This window comes from Cryptomeria japonica, chromosome 9 (assembly GCF_030272615.1).
Source record: "Cryptomeria japonica chromosome 9, Sugi_1.0, whole genome shotgun sequence".
NCBI classification, from domain to species: domain Eukaryota; kingdom Viridiplantae; phylum Streptophyta; class Pinopsida; order Cupressales; family Cupressaceae; genus Cryptomeria; species Cryptomeria japonica.
This window is the reverse complement of record NC_081413.1, coordinates 738,839,474-738,859,502: the sequence shown is the minus strand read 5'-3', so window position 1 is coordinate 738,859,502 and position 20,029 is coordinate 738,839,474. Positions and strand designations below refer to the sequence as shown.

Sequence of the window (20,029 nt, the reverse complement as noted above, 5' to 3'; positions counted from 1 at the left end):
CACCGCAGGCATAGATACCATCCAAGTTGATGCATATCAATGAAGAGGCGACAATTTGAAATTGAGCTTAAGCTGAATGATTCCAGTTGACTACGCAAGGCAAGTCTGCAATCAACAAACTGCTAGTAGTATGGATGTACGAATTCCACCATCAATCAATCACATTTCCTCCATTCATCTAATTATCTACCATCTAAGATTGAAGACTTCAACAAGAAACCATGCAAATTGCAAGAAAACGACATATTTCACCATTACTTCAATGAAAATGGAGTTTGTTTACAATCAATGGCAACAATTTCTTGCCTTGTCCTCCTATTCTACTCTAATTGCTATTCTATCAACTATATTCTAACTCTTCCAACTATTTACAACTCTCTCTAATCATCTAAAAATTCCCTTTTTTTACAAAATGAAATGCCTGGGCTTATATAGTGCCCACAATGCAATTTGATGGCTTAGATCAATTCAAGATCAATGGCCAAGATTTTACAATGAAAACCCTAATTAGGGTTTGTTACAACCATTACATAACATTTAATGCTTGACCAATGATAAAATTGTATTGCTTGGACACATGTCCCTTTTAGAAAAATCGACCAATGGATAGCCGGGGTAGGTACATCGAAGTTTGTGCCACCTTCCATGAGTTAAGTACATTGAATCTGGACATGCTGAGATGGACTTCACTGATTGGAGAAATGATGACTAGGACGCCACCTCATCTGACACTTGAAGCTTGCTAGATATTCAATATGATGTCGTTGAGAGGCTATCTCTAATTAACTCTTGTTCTAACTCCTTTTGTCCTTGATGTGCAGGATGATGTACCTCGCCTTGGAACGCTGGATTGGAAGAGGTCGCCCTTGTCTTGGCTTGATCGTCCTGGCAAAGACCGTCCTGGCGAAGACCGTCCTGGATCCGGCTTGATTTTCCTTGAAGAGACCTCCATTTGACGCCTACACAACATTTCAAAATTAGTAACATGATTTTGCAATACATAACATAAATTAGAGAGCAAATTTTAGGAAACTTAATGATAAGTCCTTTATTAATCATTTCCTAAAAAAGACTGAGCTAAGGAAAAACAAAATTTCAAAATTAAGGCAATGACAATCAAAAATCGAAATTAAAACAAGAGACCTTGCCATACCTTACTTGAGAGCTTAACTCTAAAATGCAAAATGAATAAAATTGCCTAGGCAAAATTGACGTAAGATGGTCATCAACGTGATTCTTCTTCAAAAAGACAACTTCGCCACCTTTGATATGTCCTTGGCAAGTTCGTTCAAGTGAGATTAAGTTCGCACCACCTTTGGATAGATGTTTCGCCTTGGATAAAACTAGTGCCTTCTTTTGTTTTGAAATGAAATTCGCTCCTTCAAACACACTCGCACTCCCTTGATGATGTTTGCGCCTTCCTTGACAAGACCCGCACCTTGAAGATAATTTCGCACTTCTCCCTTTGAGATCGCATGAAAAATGATAATGTGAAAATAATGATTCTCACCTCCCTTTATAGCGCTCATCTCACAATTACCACCTTAGGCCGACTTGATAATTAATAAGGCAAATTAAACGATTTTTTAATAAATAACAAGGCCGACTTTTATAAACCAATAAAATACCAAGCGCTCCTTTTGATTTTCTATTAATTAATAAATAATTAATTAAATGCCTTTGTCATTTAAATTAACAAATTCGATTTTTTACAAGGCAAAATAATTTAATTAATATCAAGCGCAATATTTAAATGCCATTTAATTGAATTTTCAAAACTTATCGAATTTTAGCATTTAAATAAATTCAAAAATGTTTGTTTAGCGTCCAAAAATGAAAAAGTGGGAAGATACGTACCTCATCGCCTTGGTCCCTGACTGAGGGACAGGAGCGATTTTGCTCTTGTGGGCCTCATTTCACTTCATCACCTTCGAAAATTATATTCAACGGATTCGCAATGCCTCCTTTCATTCATTCATGCCTTGAGATCGGTTGAAATTTGGCGAGAAAATCATCTACAACAAAAATCGCTCTGGTCCCTTCCATGAGGGACAGGAGCGAACTTAAGCATTTTGGTCCTTTGTTGACGTTTGATAATCTTCAATTTGTCTTCAACGGGTTTATCTCATGTTTTTCCTTGTTTTTGAACGTAAACTTGCCTTGACCTTTGTCTGGATTTTGCATAATGAAGGAAATCGCTCTGGTCCCTGGGAGAGGGACGAGAGCTACAAGGTACCTCGCCCTGGTCCCTTGGAGAGGGACAGGAGCGATTTGGTCAATATAGGTCATTCTCCTTCGTTTTTGCATCTCAAATTATATTCATTTGGCAAAGCATCTTCCCTTGGACGTCCTCAAATCATTAAGTTGTCGAAATCTTGCAAGGACAAGACGAAATTTGAATTGTAGCTCCGGTCCTTCACTGAGGGACAGGAGCGATTTTCCTCCTTGAGGCATTTCTGTGCTCATGAAAATCTTCAATTTATATTCAATGGAAAGATCTCGCCGTTCTCCATCACTTCAAACGTAAAATTTGTCTGGACTCTGCAAGAATGATGAGATATTTGAGATTGAGCTCCTGTCCTTCACTGAGGGACAGGAGCGATTTTGCTCCTACAGGCCAAAATATCATGATTTTACACATTTTATCACTTCACAAGGCGAAAACAAATCATTTGAAATGCCTAGGATCAAAATTCAAAAAAGTCAAAATTTGGTCAAAAATATTCAATTGGACAAAAATTCACATTTCATCTTCAACACTTAGACAAATTTAAGCTCTGCATCAACATTCCAATTGAAAATTAGACCATTCTGGCGAATTCATTTCATTCAAAATTTGCATTCTAGAAAAGGAAACTCAAAAGCCCTCAAAAACGACTGGATTTTGGTCCGAAAAGACGGTAATTAAAACCCTAAGGCTTGACCCTAAATCCAGACAACTAACAAACTAACAAAACCCTAGAAAAAGCAAAGCGAAAACGAACAAAACGAGCAAAAAAAAACATGGGTCCCCATTTGCAATGGGGCGATGTGTGAAAACGTCACAACAGGTCCGGAATGCGATTGCCACCTTATGCTTTCAAATTTTGAATTTTCACCTTCGGACGCTTACATCCAAAAAGGGGGGGAGCGCATAACGTTTTAAACTTAACAGCTCAACTTGACTTTCGCCAAGTTCGGACCTGGAGTCCGAAAAAAAAATGCTTGCATTGCGTTAGGCTTTGGAATTTTGGAACAAACTTTCGGCATTTACGCCCGAAAGCCAGATCAGTCAAGAGGACTCATTGGTTCATTACTCCAACGTCGATCAGCTTACGAACTGATCACGAACTCGCTCGAGGAGACACGAGAAACTCTGTTTCGATTCTCGGGACGACGATCAAAAAACTCAAAACTGGAAAGGGGGGGGGGACCCTGTCGGCGACAGGGGGCGTGTGCAACGCACAACAGTAACCACCAATGAAGGTCAATCATTCAAGAGAAGCATGGATTAAGGAATGAATGAGTCCTTAGAATCTACAATACAAGACAATCGAGGTGAGATGACAAATAAGGGAAAGCAACCTCAAGTACAAGATCCTCCAGCAATGCAAGAACAAGCTATAAACAACAAGGTCGAGGAGGATGAATATGTGGAGATAATGGATGAAGATGATAATGAGGAAACAACTTCTCCACCCTAGGTAGATCAACAATTCAAAGAATTACAAGTAGAGAGGGAGCAATCGACTATTCCAACATGGCCCAAGGAAAGAATGACTAAGTGATAGTAGCAGAGGAAGAGGCAACAAATGATTTGGATAGCTTCTTGGAGAGGATTGGTAAGACAGTTGAGAAGAAGAAAGCTACTAAGCTCTTTAAGATTACAAGAGATAATATAGGGTGTCGAATTATACAAATAGCTACCCCAAGAGTGGACAAGCTGGAAGATGAGATCATTGTTGATGACTATGACTTGACAACAATTGAGTTGGGTTTTGCCATTGCTAAACAAGAGATGGAAGATTTGAATGATTCTGTGAAAACAGTCCAGGATAGATTGAAGATGGTACAAGAAGATAAGAAGTTAGAAAAGGAATTGAATGCCTTAAGGAATCATGTTCAGCAACTTAGGAATCCAATAAGACAAGCTGACCCTTCATGCATTCCTCCATCATTGCTTCCACCGGATTCAGTTGATGATTTGGAAGAGATGAGGACTACCTCTCACGTAGTGAAGAGTTGGATTGATAATTCCTTCACCAAGGCAAATGAGTTCATGGGAGAGTTAGCACACATATTTGAGAGAGTTTTGACTATACTTGACAAGACTCAGGTGCAAACTACTTCCTATGATGTCTTTGCTTACACTAAGGAGATAACTATTCCAAGGCTGCAAGTATTGATGGATATCCCAAACAAACCTTGGTGAAAACTGGAGTGGTGAAGGATGGACAATCATGTGACTTCTCCAGATGGTATTGCACAGTTAGAATGAGAAGGGATATGTATGAAGGTATCGATAGTGGTTGCACCTGAGTTGAAGAGATGACCAAGGTGATAAATGACAAGATCGTAGCAGCAGCTGAAACAATACTTGGGAAAGAGATGAAAGAAGAGGTAGACATAGTTGTTGACATATTGATTGAAAGAGTAAGGTACATCTTCTTCGAGACGAACGGATTACTTTCAGAGAAGCAGTTGGAAGACATTCAGTCATTCATGACACTTGTGAGCAACATTAGCGACTTGGGGCTTGAGTGGGAAGAAATTTTCATCTCATCTTTAGTTAAGCTGGATAACATAGAGAATCAATTGAAGATCATGCCAAGTGTGCCAATGGATGATCTTGATTGCATCATGTCCAGATTCACTGAATTTGCTTGTAGAGAAAGAGATAAGGGGAACAAACTTCTAGATGAAAGTTTGTTATGATCCCATGTGGCATTAATTTTTCTCATTGGAGGATTCTTCCTCATAGTTTGAGCCAAAAAATTGGCTGATATTTAAGGATATGCAATAATTAGGTATTTTGTTGTGACAAACCCTAATTAGGGTTTAGGTGGCATAATCTCGGCCCTTGATTTTAGATTGATCTCAGCCATTCATTTGTATTGAGAGCTCTATATAAGCTCAACTGATTTCATTTGTACCTCATAGGAGATTTTGAAGAATTGTTGCTTGATGCTGCCAAAGATATAAAATCATTGAAGTGTTGGTGACTTATTGTGTTTGGAGTATTTGCATGTTTCTTCACCCTTTCAAATCAGAAAACCCCCCCCAAAAAAGATAGAATAGACTTGCTTCAAGTGTTTTAGATGAATGAAAGATCATTGTTGATGATTAATGGTGAATTTTGCATTTTCATACTACTGGTATTCTGCTGATTGCCAAATACTTTGCATGGTCAACTGAACTCTTTATTCAATCTCAACTTCAATTGCTCTCATCCATTGATGGGTGTCTATGTTGGTGGTGATTTGAACATCCTTAGCTTACCTTAGAAGATCACACTAACTTTGTGGAGTTGTTCCTTGCATGTCAAAGCAAAGCCTAGTTGAGTTTCACTAAAAATCGTCCATTGTCCTTTCCTTCCTAGGATTAGTTTAGCATTCATCAAACATTAAATCCCTTTTGCACTTTTTTTAATCAATCAATCATTAGTAGTAGTAATCAAAGAGCCTCATTCCATATCATTCGAAAGCATAGATTTGACTCAGAGTATTCCTTGTGTGTGAAATATTCATCTCCTAAGAGCAATTACGTAAGTCCCCTTGGATTACCAACAATCACATCAACCATTGAGCTTATCCACACATCAAGAACTGACATTTGGAACCTTGGAGTCACTCCAAGTGATCACTTAGTTCAGCATTCGAGGAGATTTTGTTCTAGAGAGGATAAGATACCTTGGTATTTTATTATGTGTATGAAGTGCATAAAAAACACATCAATAGTAGTTATTCTTGCAATAGAGTGAAAATAATCAGCAGTAAAAGAGGACAGCTCATTGCTGCTTTCATATTTTGGAAGATAATATGTTACATATCAATTGAGATTTTATAGAAAGTTTCATATATGTTTATTTTGGCAATGTAAAACAATGGATTTTGGTGGAACTGTGCTTTGCTAACAATCATAAATTCAATCTTTTGAATTGGTTTGTGGTGAAATCATTTTAGAAAATTGTTCGTGATATTGCTGCCAGCTTGGTGTGTTATTTATTTCAAGGGAATTTACTTAAGCTGCAAGTATTAGGTGGTCCTTAATTGGAATCCCTTCCTTGGCTGCAGTAGTATGGTATCAAAGCAGGTTAGAACTCTGGGAATTAGGAGCTAGTGGGAAAGAGAAGCCAGTGAAAGTGGAAAAAGAAGAAGCTGTAGGAGTAAGCCAACAACTGATGGATGACCATATGTTCTCCACTATTGTAAGTGGGTAGAGGATAGAGAAAGAGTGAAGAAAGAGGAATTTGTTCTCCACAAATGAAAAGTGGGTATAGGGAAAGAAAGCCAGAGCTTAAGTGTGAACAAAGACTTTTTCCCACAAGAGAGTTCGGTAGTTGTATGCAATAGAGAGTTCTCTAAAAAGAGAGTTGGATAGAGAACTGAAGGTCCAAATAGAAGCCAGCTTGTATCTTGCATTGAGAAAACAATAGGTAGAGGATATAGAGAGTTTTTCTTTATCATGTGTGGGTGGATAGAGAACAAGGAGTGAGAAAGCCAACAGTTGTCAAGAGAGGAAGACATTTTATGTAGGGTTGCGACAATGTGATAGGTGTATGAAGAGTATGCAAGAAATGTATGAGAAGCATACAACCCAAGTAGCTGAATAGAAAGTTGAATTGAGGTTAACACAAGTTGAAGTGGAAGCTATGGAAAGGAGGGAGAACAAGAGTAGTTCTATACCTTTATGCTAGAGATTGAAGAGATGAAGTTGTTAGGGTTCTATAAGCCACTATAGAGGAGTTTAGAAAGGGATATTGCTACAAGAAGAAGAAGAAGATCTGCCATTAGAGGAAGGTGAAGATGTATTGTAGACCCTAACGAAGGAGAAGGTTTAGATGACTACAATGATGAAGATAAAGGTTGGGAGCAGCCCCTCGAGCATGAAAATGACTACAAGCAATTTTGGAGTGGCTTAATATTAGATGCAGAAAAAATTCTTACATGGGAAGAAAATGAAGAGGATGAAGCAGTTAGAAGAGAAAAGAATGAGTTCCTTAGTGGAAGAGTAGCCAAGAGAAATAAAGAGGCTACCGGAGGAAACATTTAAGAAAGAGAAAACCAAAATACAAGTAAGGCCAAACTTGTCCATATTGAGGCAATGAGAAAAGAGAAATTTTGCCAAAGATGACTGAGAAGAGGTTGTATGTGCCCTTGAAGAAGATAACATTGTTGTAGAAATTTAAGAGAAAGAACATGAAACTTGAAAGTCTAGGCACAACAATAGCATTTGACCAAGTGCAAGAAGCCTTCTAGAGTGAGTTGGATGACCTTTCAATGAAATTGTGAAGACTGAAAAATTTCAAGGAGATTTCATTTGAGTAGAAGGGGAGGAGTTATTTGATGTGGCAATGAAAATAATAGTAGAGGAAATGGAGGTTCTTATGAGTTTAGTATTGGAGATCATGGGAAATCATTTGGAAGTTGTAAGGTATGATGAAAGTTTCAATGAGCACTCGCGAGTTTTTGACCTCCTTGAATTACTTGTGAGTTAATTTGCCAGTCAAACTCATCGAGTTTCTGGCATTTGGAAAGTACTCACCAGAAAACTCAACAAGTTTGACAAGAAAACTCATGAGACGCATTGAAAATGCAAAAACTGAAGAAAGAAGTGGACAAAATAGTCAAAAAAGTCATGATTTTGCCCTATAAATATGTGAGTTCCCATAACACTTCCTCACATAGCACTTGGACAGAAAATATTCTTCACCAAAACGTGCCAAATATGTAATTTCTCACCTAAGTGATAAAATTGTGAAAATGGGGTGTGACATGAAGTTTTGCATGGTTTCAAAGGCCTTAATTTAGGATTTCTCACCTTGCCTTGTATCGCAATAATGAATGTGCTGAGGTGCTACCCCTAGACCCCACGAGGGATGCTGCCCCTCAACCTCGCTAGGGGTGTTGCCCCCAAACCCCCTTGTGGGATGCTACCCCTCAACCCCATTGAGGTCTTGTTGATGTGTTTTTTGTACACATGCGAACACATAATAAAATACCTAAAGGTACCTTATCCTCTCTTGAACAAAGTTCCCAACTGTTGAAGATCTCGTCGAAGGATCAATCGAGGCAACTCCAAGGTTCTTGTATGTAGGTTCTCTACATGTGGATAAGCTTCTCGTGGTATGATGTGATTTTGCTGGAATCACAAGGGGACTTACATTTGACTACCTGAGTGTCTGATTTGCTTTGGATATTGCTGGAACATGAGATTTTACTGGTCCTAGATTTTGAAAAAAAAGAAAAAAGGAGAAGGGTTGAAACAGGATCTATTTCTAATACTAAGAATGTAAGAACAATGAATGACCTTTGATGAAATTCTAACTAAGTCTTGCTTTGACATCCTAGGACCATCTCCACAAGGTTAGTGTGATCTTCTGAGGAAAGTTTTATGATGTTCAGATCACCGCTACAGGCATGGACACCATCAGGCTGATGCATATCAATGAAGAAGCGATAATTGAAGTTAAGCTTAAGCTGAATGATTCCAGTTGACTACACAAGGCAAGTCTGCAATCAACAAACTGCTAGTAGTATGGATATACATATTTCACCATCGATCATACACATTTCTTCCACTCATCTAATAACATGAAATCAAATTTGAGAAGTATAGAAACCATGCAAATTGTTGAATCAACCCATAGAATTCACCATTTCTTCAATGAAGTTTACAAGTCCTTTACAACAACGTCTTGGCAACAATCTTTGCCTTCTCTTTCTACTCTACTCTAACTATTTCCTATTCTTTGACTATTCACTATTATCTATTCTCTATCAACCAACTATTAACTATTAACTAACTATTAACCTTTACAAATGAGGAGCCAAGGCTTTATATAGGGAGCCCTTTACAAACAGACGACCCTGATTGAGTTAGAACCAACGGCTAGGATTACAAGATAGAAACCCTAATTAGGGTTTGTTACAACAAACTTCCTTAGCCAATTAGAAAATTACATTTCAGGAGTGAGGACCAATAAGAAGCAAGGGTAGGTACATCGAAGTTTGTGTCGCCTCCGGTAAATTAGGTACATTGAATCTGGTCATGTTGAGGTGGACCAATCCAACTGGAGGAATGATGACTGGGATGCCACCTTGTCTGACACTTGTAACTTGATTGATGTTCAATTTGATGAAGCTGAGAAGCTAACTTTAATTAACTCTTTTGTAACTATTTGCTTCTTCAACATACCCTAGTACCGACATTGGTTGATTCTCCTCTGTCTTTGATGTGTTTGATGAATGGAGTACCTCTCCTTGACTCCTATGTGTCTGATGAAGTTTCCTGATTTTCAAGTCATCTTTCTCCGGAAGTACACCTCCGCTTGGGAGTGCTGGCAAAGCCTTTCTTGGTCATCTTGTGATTCCTTAGCGTGGCGAAGTGAAGGGCATTGGAGATAGCTGGCAATTCCTTGAACACCTTGAGTCTTCCAATGCTTCAAAGCACCTTGAGTCTTCCTTTTGCCTGTGGAACATCCTTGACAATGATGGACTGGAAGTGGTCATCCTTGATGATGCTGGACTGGAATTGGTCGTCCTTCATGATGCTAGACTGGAAGAGGTCGTCCTTGATGATGGTGGACTGGTTTTCTCCATCTATAAAATAAACCAAAAGGTGATTAAGTACATATGACATATTCATTTCAACAAAGCATTTTCCCCTTAAATCATCAACAAGAAGACTTTAAATAAAGTTCATTCAAAATCCTTCCTAGGGACAGGCCCTATAAGAATTTTGCCTTGGACCCTTTGGAAGGGTCAGGAGCGAAATTTGCTATTTTGCCCAATTTAGACCTCTTTTCAACATTATCTCACGACTAGCTCTTCGCCTTGCCCAAACAAGGTGAAAAATAGGAGTTTCCAAGGATTTCGTCTTGGACCCTTTGGAAGGGTTAGGAGCAATTTCCTTGATTTTGTCTTAATTGCCTCATTTTTTCACTCCAAAATCCTCTTAAAGGTGAGCATATGCTAGTTTTAGTTCAACAAATCCTAGGGATTCAATTCTTTAGCTTCTAACATGGGCAAATTAGGTGATGATGAGAATTTCGCTTTGGACCCTTTGGAAGGGTCAGGAGCGAAATTCCTTCTTTAGGTCAAAACTCACCTTTGTTTCATTGACAATCTCTTCTAAGGCAATCTCTAAGGTCCATTCACCTTGATCACTGACTTGGCTCAACACTATCTTGAAGAAAACATGACATTTTGTGAATTTCGCTCTGGACCCTTTGGAAGGGTTAGGAGCGAAATTCACCTTTTAGGCTTAATTCTTTATCTTCTTCACTTCAACTCATCTTGCAAGGCTAAATAACCTTACTCCAATCTCAACCACGCCCTAGGAATCAAAATCCTAACTTGACACAAGGAGGAAATAGTGGATTTGAAGAATTTCGCTCTGGACCCTTTGGAAGGGTCAGGAGCGAAATTCACCTTTTGCTTGCTTATCCACTCTCAATTTCATTTTCTTTACTTCAACTCACCTAGACTCCCTCATCTTGAATCCACTTCTCAACTTGGCAACTTTTGCTTGATCCTCACAAGGCCTAAAAAGGAAAATTCGCTCAAAAACCTAGCCAGGGACAAGACCTATCCAGAATTTCGCTCTGGACCCTTTGGAAGGGTTAGGAGCAAAATTCATGTTTAAACTCAAAATTTGCATTTTTTGATAGTCAAAATCTTTCCAAGGCAATATAAAGAGATTTTCTCACCTAGGTCTAGGCCTGACTTCACTCAAATTTTGGAGAAAAAGATGCTTTTAGGGTTTTTCGCTCTGGACCCTTTGGACGGGTCAGGAGTGAAAATCTTGTTTTGAGCTTATTCCTCCATCCTTTCAACCTCAATCAAGTCCAAAAGGCAAGAAAACACTTCTTCACACTCATACAAGCTATAAAAACCCAAAGTTTGACTTGTCTTGCAAGGAAAGTAGGTGATTATAGAATTTTCAATCTGGACCCTTTGGAAGGGTCAGGAGCGAAATTCTTGGTTTTGCTCAATTCCTTCAAATTCATGGATCACTAGCACCTTGAAGTCACTCCTAAGGACCCCTCCCATCTCAATTCACTTTAGTCTGCAATTGCCTTGGCATAAAATTGGGAAAAAAGGTGGTTTTAGTGAAATTTCGCCTTGGACCCTTTGGAAGGGTCAGGAGTGAATTTCCATTTCTAGGACAAAATCTCTACCTTTCATCGCTTTCAAACATTCCCAAAGGCAACAACATGTCCATTCTTCCTTTCAACATGCCTTGGATATCAAAATTTGGTCAAACAAATAAGGAAATGAGTTCTAGGTAGATTTTCGCTCTGGACCCTTTGGAAGGGTCAGGGTCAGGAGCGAAAATCATGTTCTAGGCTTGATTGTTCATTTTTCCAACTTCAATCTTCTCTGGGAGGCAAACATAGATCATTCTCCACCTAAGGAAAAAGGTTTGAAGCCCAAACAAGGGAGCCAATGAGGTTTATAATGAATTTTGCTCTGGACCCTTTGGAAGGGTCAGGAGTGAAATTCATACTTTGGGCAAAATCTCCATCTTTCAAAGCGTCCAACTCCCTCTCAAGGAAAGAACATACCAATTCACCCTCCAACATGCCAACGCCTAGCCAAAACAAGGAAGAAAATAAGAGCTATAAGGATTTTCGCTTTGGACCCTTTGGAAGGGTCAGGAGCGAAAATCATGTTTTGAGCTTGATTCTTGATTTTTTCAACTCCAATCCTCTTTGGGAGGCAAACATAGATCATTATTCTTGCATCTCCACCAAGATCCTGACTTTGGCTAAGGGAAAAATGAGTGTTTTCAAGAATTTTGCTTTGGACCCTTTGGAAGGGTCAGGAGCGAAATTCACTTTTTAGGCTAAAATCCTTCATCTCCTCCACCTTTAGTCACTTCCTTAAGGCAAAAACATGTCTAACACTTCCATACATGCCTTAGAAACTAGGAATTTGGCCTTGGCAAGGAAGAAATTGAGGTCTTCAAGGATTTTCGCTCTGGAACCTTTGGAAGGGTCAGGAGCAAAATCCTCACTCTTGGCTAGTTTCTCACTTTCTTTCATCTCATTCTCCTCCAAACTTGATCAATTCAACTTCCTTCTATCGCAATCCAGACAATCCATCATCCAACTGGGTCTAGGCAAGGTCAAACTAGGTTTTTAAGGCCAAAGGAAGGCAAAATGGAAGATTTCGCTCTGGACCCTTTGGAAGGGTCGGGAGCGAAATTCTCCTTTTAGGTTGATTTTCATCATCCCAAGGTCTAAAACCTCCTCTCCGAGGAAAATATACATCAAAACCTTCTCATCTATGCCTCAAAAGTCTACAATTTTGGTCATATCCTTGAGCAAAGTGGAGAAAAAGGTAGATTTCGCTCTGGACCCTTTGGAAGGGTCAGGAGCAAAATCCATGTATTGGGTCATAATCTTCATCCTTTAATGCTTTCAAACACTTCTTAGGCAAGAACATATCAAAACCTTCACCACATGTCTAAGGAACAAGACTTTTAGTGCAAACAAGGTGAAGAATAGGTGTCTTCTTGGAATTTCCTCTGGACCCTTTGGAAGGGTCAGGAGCGAAAATCATCCTTGGGCTCAAATCCTAACTTCATTTTCACATTTCTTCACTCCAAATAAGTGTTTTGCCTTCACAAATGCTTGGGAATGAGTTAGTTCATGACTTTGGGCAATGTAGAATGTCTTATGGAGAATTTCGCTTTGGACCCTTTGGAAGGGTCAAGAGTGAAATTTGACATTTTGGTCTCTCTGTCAGGATTCATGTATGGAATATAACATTTATCTTTCTTCTTTCTTATACTTTAAGTTATATTCCATATATACTGTTAGGATGTTTGAGAGTGGTTTCGGACCTCCAGGAGTTATAATGCAAAATCTAGTTTTTGGAGGATTCTTCAGTTTTCCAAACAGTCAAATTTCAGGATCAGGAAGACATTCTAGACAACCAAATTTCAGGGCATTTGAAGATCAAGATGACATTCCAGACTTCATCACTCACCAAATTGACCTAGCTCAGACCTTCAAGGATGATACTCACTCACCAAGCAAGACACAATTAGCAACAAGAGCAAAACCAGGCCCTAAGGAAGACTTCTCAAAGAAACCCTAATTCGGGGGCCCTGTGGACTCACCCTGGCTCAAGCAAAGCCTGCCATCCTAGTGATCCCTCTGGCAATACTTAGCATGCAAAGGCTAACAAACAAACCCTAAAAACCTAGAACGAAAAGCCCAGAAAGCAAAAAAGTAGGGGTCCCGATTCGATGGGGCGATGTGTGAATACGTCACAACAGGTCTCTACTCCTAGACCCCCAATAGTTGTTGGGATCTCTTCTCATATAAGAAATTTGATTACAATAAGGGGATTTGGGAGTGGTGACCAAAATTGACAACTTGGATAGTTATCTTTAGCACTATCATAATACCATGGATCAATGATGAAGTATCATACTTTCAATATCAAAGATTCAAATTCCATTACTATTATAAAGCACACCACAACTTTCAACTTTGCACAAGAAAGGTAGACAACAAATCAGAGGATGTCAATCATTTGGTTGAGTTAGAGCTGCAAACACAACCTTCAATGTTGAATGAGGAGCTACAATAGAGTACAAGGATTAGAAACTCTTCCCAAGTTTTCACTAGACTAGGGAAGAGGAAGATTTAAAATTTGTAATATGCAATTTATGAATTATGATGATGATTTTCAAAGGCAATCATCATAAATTCATAATAGTTACCAGCTAACTATTATTGGGATTCCTCTTGAGATGTGATTTTGTACTCAATTTGTATTTAAGTGAATCAAATTTAGTAGAAAATACTTTTGTACTCATTGGATATATTTTGTCATAAATTTTGCAAAAATATGTGATTTTAAAGAAATATAAGCAATTTTTTAAGTTGCTGAGTTTTTGCCAAGTCACAAACTTTGGGTATGCCAAGTTTTTGACAAGTCTGAGTCTTCCAATTATGGATGAAACCATTAGCATATATGATGCAAAAAATGAGGAACATGTTCATCGGGATGGACGACTATATGTGGGAATACCTTATGAGAGTGATGAAAGAGGAGGATGATCATAACAAAGTGAAGGACAGCTAGAGGGTTATTAAACCCAAAAGGAAGAGTACATGACATAGAGGTGAATTAGAAAGAAAGAAGACAAAAGCTGTGACAAACCAAGAAGTACTTGACATGGTGGAAAAGAACACTGTGGCCATGACAGTTAGCCAAAAGAGTGGTTTTACCACTCAGCCTATGTTTTTGAATGCTGAGCTCACAAAATTTCTACCCAAGGTGTATGATGCAGGAGCATCCTTGATTGACCACAATCCACATTGTCAAAAAAAGGGAAAATAACAATAACATTTTTATTTCTTATCATTTTTGTGTTTGTTGTTCTGTTTTAGGTTTTGGCATTTCATCAAACTGTTCATATTCAACATCAGAGACTTCTCTATACATGATTAAAATTGGAGCCACCAATTACCATGATTCTTGGAAGCATTAACTGCAATTTTTGGGGATCCAAAGAGTCTCTTTAATTTTCCATGAGCATCTTCTGTACATATCTAAGGATGTAAAACACAAAAGCCATTTGTTTTGGGAGGAAAAAGGGGCAAAACACAGTGAGCTGGCTTCTAATCAGTAGATTACTCCAGTTGGTGATGCAGAAAAACTTGAGGCAATCAAGTATTAACCAAAAAGGACAAAGCGACTATTACATCAATAATGTTGTGGCTTTTGTAGAGGGTCCTTTGTTATAACTGCTGTTCTCCTACCACAAGATTGAGGAGATGCCAAAAGTTTAAGGTGGAAGTTCTGTGCAGTGCATATATATACATACATTTTTTCAGTAGTGTGAAAGTTTTACATATTGCTCAAGGAGATGACATTTAACCATACGGAATGAACATGGCACTACCAATGCTGAATCAAGGAGACTGGATGTGTATTTTTTCAGAGGATAGGTGTTCTCACGATGGAACCAAAACAATTAGCAGTGAAAGAGCAAAGCTTTTTCCCCCTTTGTATTTTGGACAATAATATGTAGATATATCATACGAATAGAGTAGCTTTGAGATTTGATTTCATAGAGAAGTTATGTATATACTTATTTTGGCGATGTAAAACAATGGATTTTAGTGGAATTGTGCTATGTTAACAATCATAAATTCAATTTTTTAAATGGTTTGTGGTGAATTTGTTTTAGAAAACTGTACGTGATTATGCTGGAAGCATGGTGTGTTATTTATCTTAAGGGTATTTATTTACTTAGGCTACAAGTTTTAGGGAGTCCTTGATTGGAACCCCTTTCCTTACCGTGTCAGGAATTGAAAATACAGTAAAAAATAGCATTCAAAGTATCCACTTAACGTTTTATTGCTTTTATTTTGATTTTGAATTGACATTTTTTCAATCAGACTCTTCAGTGACAATTGCTTGAATCAATAAATAGCTGGCAGAAGAAAATTATATTAGTATTTGTTGACAACCGAACCAGATCAATGGGACTGAAAAGTAGTCAGAAAAAATAGCATTTCATATACCCACTTCAGGGATTTTTTATTTCGTATCTTTTACAATGCCACAACTTCTGGAATTACTGATTTCAATACCAACTTATTTCTGATTTAGGATTCACATATTACGACATCACTGGTCTTTTGCAATCAATAAATCCAATAAATGGACAGTGGAAAGAAATAGCTAATGTTAATGCACATGAATAACAAAAGTAGATTTATGGAGCTAAAGAGTGCACTCAGCAAAATAGTATTTGATATGCCCACTTCAGGCTGTTTTGTTTTCTTTTGGTTTTGGATTCATATATCAATAATGCCACCCCATTTTCTGCGATCACTATTTCCAGTAAATGGTACAAGTAACTAAAGAAATTATATTGATGTCCATGAAGGACCAATGTAGATCAATGGTGCTGAAAAGTACAGTCATCAAAAATAGCTAGCCACAAATTGTCAAAAACCTCCACAACATAGGAATAAAAATGGTTTCTCAGTAAGTGTAAACCCTAAATAAAAATAACCGAAACAAACAAGAACAGCATCAAGCAGCAGTCATTGGCTTCCCATATGAAGAAGAATTGATGATCCAATTGGCTTTTATCCCGTTCAGTTCATTGTGTTGCCCAGTTTACCAAAAAAAGAATATCCAAAGGCCATCACATTCCAAAATTTGTTTGGCAAGAAATGAGCATTTCTAAGGCCATTTGTGGCTCCAACAAATGACTGACCAAATCAGCAAAAAAAACAAAATAATAAAAAATTATATCTATGATCCAGTAACCGTTGCAACATCTGTCCATAATAATTGCATTTTTGTTTTATTTCTCTGAGCTCTACATTGAGATGGACTTTTTTTTCAATCATTCTTTTGTTGCAATTTTGAATAGATTTCCTGCATTATATTTTATATTCTATATTTATGTCCAAGTTGTAATCCAGTGCAACTGAAAAGATGTAGCAATTAAGTGTATCATCCTCTGCGAACTTTGCTTTGTGTTTATTAACATTGACAGTGAATCAGAGTAGGGTATATCTTTCTACTTACAGAAAGTTGAATGATTTGTAGGTGCTATATTTTGGTATGGTAATGCTTAAAATTTAATAGTTATTTGTCATCTATATTAAGACAAAAAAATTTCTTTTCTCTTGAACTTCAAATTTCCTGTTTTGAGGTTTTAACTGTATCTATTTTAACTACATTAATAGTTAACTGTTTGTAGTAACACGTAGTGTTTCCGTAGCTGTTTCTAAGGAGTAGTAATGAATTATGACAATTATGAAGTTAAGTGCAATTGTCTTTCAGGCTTTCAAGAAAACATGGAAAGAGGTGTGTTCATCAGCCTATACAGTATTCCTTGTGCCCCATGGGAAGAAGTATCTTGTCAAGCCTGTTAGATTCTCTGGCCCATGCAAATCTGCCTTGACCCTTCAGGTTTCTGGAACAATCATTGCACCTGGAGACCCCAAGGTTTGGGAAGGGTTAAATCGAAGGCAATGGCTTCGTTTCAAAGGAATAAATGATTTAACGGTAACTGGTGGAGGGACATTTTATGGAAGTGGAGACCAATGGTGGGCACAATCTTGCAAAATCAACAAAACAAATGTAAATATAGGGAAATTTAGATTGTCCTCATCGAATATAATTTTTGCTTTAGATTTGTTTCTGCTGATTCCGACCAACTCTGTGGCTTGATGGTATTAATTGTAGCAGTCCATGACTGCCTGTTTTCTTGTGTTTTGCAGCCATGCCAATCAGCTCCAACAGTATGCACCTCTTCCACCTCTCTCTTCAACAACCATAGTTCTGGTTGATCTTAATTCTTTAATTCGACTTTACTCCAACATGTTATAGTGGGGAAAAAAGTGCTTGATGAATTTGGAATGGGACTATTGGTCATCTTTAGGATGATTGAAATTTTGAGTTCAGCAATAGTCTGAAATTTGAATAGATTTTGGACTGAAAACTTATATTCTATCAGGCAGTCATATTTGAATCAAGCAACAATCTGAGAGTGAAGAATATAATTGTAGAGAACAGTCAACAAATGCATGTCAAATTTAGAAAATGTGTTGGGGTACATGCAGACCATCTCAAGGTTTTAGCTCCTGCCCATAGTCCTAACACTGATGGCCTTCATATCAGTGCCTCCAGACATGTAGTTATTACGAATAGCATTATTGGAACAGGTAAGTTCAAAACAGTGAATGGATTCTCTGTACTATGTTATATAGAAGCTTCAACATTTTATTACAATTATTGCTAATTTGATGAACATTCCATTGTCCTGGTGTCTATGGTTCCAAGTCCTACACCAGAGATTTGGTGCCACAAAATATTTTGGTATTTATTCAAATTTTACATTTTATCACTCATCCATCTGTCTCTAAGATACATTTGAGACTTAATGAACTTCAATGCAGGTGATGATTGTATTTCCATAGTAGGTGACTCATTCAACATCAAAATTAAAAATATCATTTGTGGACCAGGCCATGGGATCAGGTAAGAAAAGCCATGTAAATAAAATTATAAAATGGTCAGTTTGCACTTCAATTTAAAATAAAATTATATACTGTCTTCTGGTTGAAAGAATTCAAATTTTAAAACATCGTTATTGATATTAACAGTATTGGAAGCTTGGGCAAGGGGAATTCAGAGGCGCAGGTATCTGAAGTGAAAGTACATGGTGCCTCACTGTATAATACGAAAAATGGGCTCAGGATCAAGACATGGCAGGTGTGGTAAAAAATCGAAGAGCTTGAGAAAATAGTTTTGTGCTTGCTTATATTATGGTTAGAATTTTTTGAGCTGCACTTCTAGATGATATAGGATTTTTGATGTAAATGAAGTTTTGAATATTAATTCATACAAGGTAGCCTCTTTTGAATATTAAGTTAGTCATCTTTCTATTGCCATGCCAAGTTGCACACATACTACTCAAAGGACCACATGCAAATAGAAAAGAAAAGGAAAAAGTACAGTTATCTGGAGAACAGTGAAAATGATGGTGTGGAGAGCTTTATTGTCTAAGATAAAGCCTTATTCAACAGTTTAGTGAACATCTCTTGTTATTCTGCAGGGTGGCTCTGGGTCTGCTAAGGGGATCAAATTTCAGAAGGTCCACATGGAGAATGTCAAACATCCTATCATTATTAATCAGTTCTACTGTGACTCTACGAAGCCATGCCCAACTAAGGTCTCTCTACTCTAGTTTGCCATTTTTTAAGTGTGCTGCTCTCAAAAGATGGAATATGATTAATGTCAATGTGCTAAAGCTCCTATAGTGTTGATGGTTTTGTTAGGAAATCTTGTAAGTAGAACAGGGGAATTGGATTAAGACAGAATTTGAGCATACTAATGTTCATTGTACTGCATAAAAGTGCAGGCATCAGCTGTGAAAGTAAGTGACATTACATTCAAAAACATCAAAGGAACATCAGCAACCAAAGAAGTGATGAGATTTGCTTGCAGTGACATGGTTCCTTGTGAGAACATAGTCTTACAAGACATTGATCTCACGTTATCTTCAGGAAGCACACCAACAACCTTCTGTGAAAACGCCATAGGTTACACTATCGGCTCTGTCAGCCCCCAGTCATGTCTTCAAAGATGCCAGCAATGCAAGGAAGAGCATGCCATCACACATAACTTTTCTTATCTACCAAAAGATGAACTATGAATTTATTTTCCTTCTATTCTTTTGAAATTTCCAATCTCAACTAAAACATATATGTAGCTTTACCGTTTCCATCTTCAAGGATAGCAATCATTTTTTATTTCGAGTAATTCACTGTAAGCCATGTTTATTTATGTATGTCATTTGTTCCAAATGAAAAACGCCCACCTACATTGGAAATGACATTTGTACCCAACAATATCATTTTTTATCAGGCAGAATATTTTTCTTTGAAGTATTCGAACCACTGTGTTGATGCAACTAAAGATTGTGGCATATGCATGTATCAGTTCTAAGTTTAAAAAATTATATTCAACATTTCACATCTAACTGTTGTTGCACGTCAAAGTTACAAACAGAACAATTTAATGACTATAACAAGTAGCAAATCATTTTTTTCAAGCCTTTGTCGGTCTTAATTAGACATATCAATACCTTTCAGTCGCCAAAAACCTATGAACATAATTAGTGTCACTGACAGAAAACCTTGAATTGCATGAGCACTGGGATACAATACTACAATCTTTTTTTGTGGAGGAAATCCAGTTCAACATGATTTTAAGTTTGTCTGCCATTATCTCAGTAGATTACCATTTGCAATCTCTTAAAAAACCATGTTACGAGC

General features: G+C 37.6%; 1 protein-coding gene across 1 annotated transcript in view; it reads left to right on the top strand.

Moving 5' to 3' along the window:
• LOC131038689 (probable polygalacturonase At1g80170) overlaps positions 1-19,639 on the top strand; it is a 56,446-nt gene extending 36,807 nt beyond the window's left edge. The window contains exons 2-8 of the mRNA XM_057971209.2: positions 17,031-17,330; positions 17,471-17,491; positions 17,707-17,914; positions 18,149-18,230; positions 18,356-18,464; positions 18,808-18,924; positions 19,114-19,639. Coding sequence (XP_057827192.2) covers positions 17,031-17,330; positions 17,471-17,491; positions 17,707-17,914; positions 18,149-18,230; positions 18,356-18,464; positions 18,808-18,924; positions 19,114-19,407 — 1,131 coding nt within the window. The 3' untranslated portion in view covers positions 19,408-19,639. The remainder of the gene's footprint in view (positions 1-17,030; positions 17,331-17,470; positions 17,492-17,706; positions 17,915-18,148; positions 18,231-18,355; positions 18,465-18,807; positions 18,925-19,113) is intronic.
• Positions 19,640-20,029: the final 390 nt, after the last annotated feature.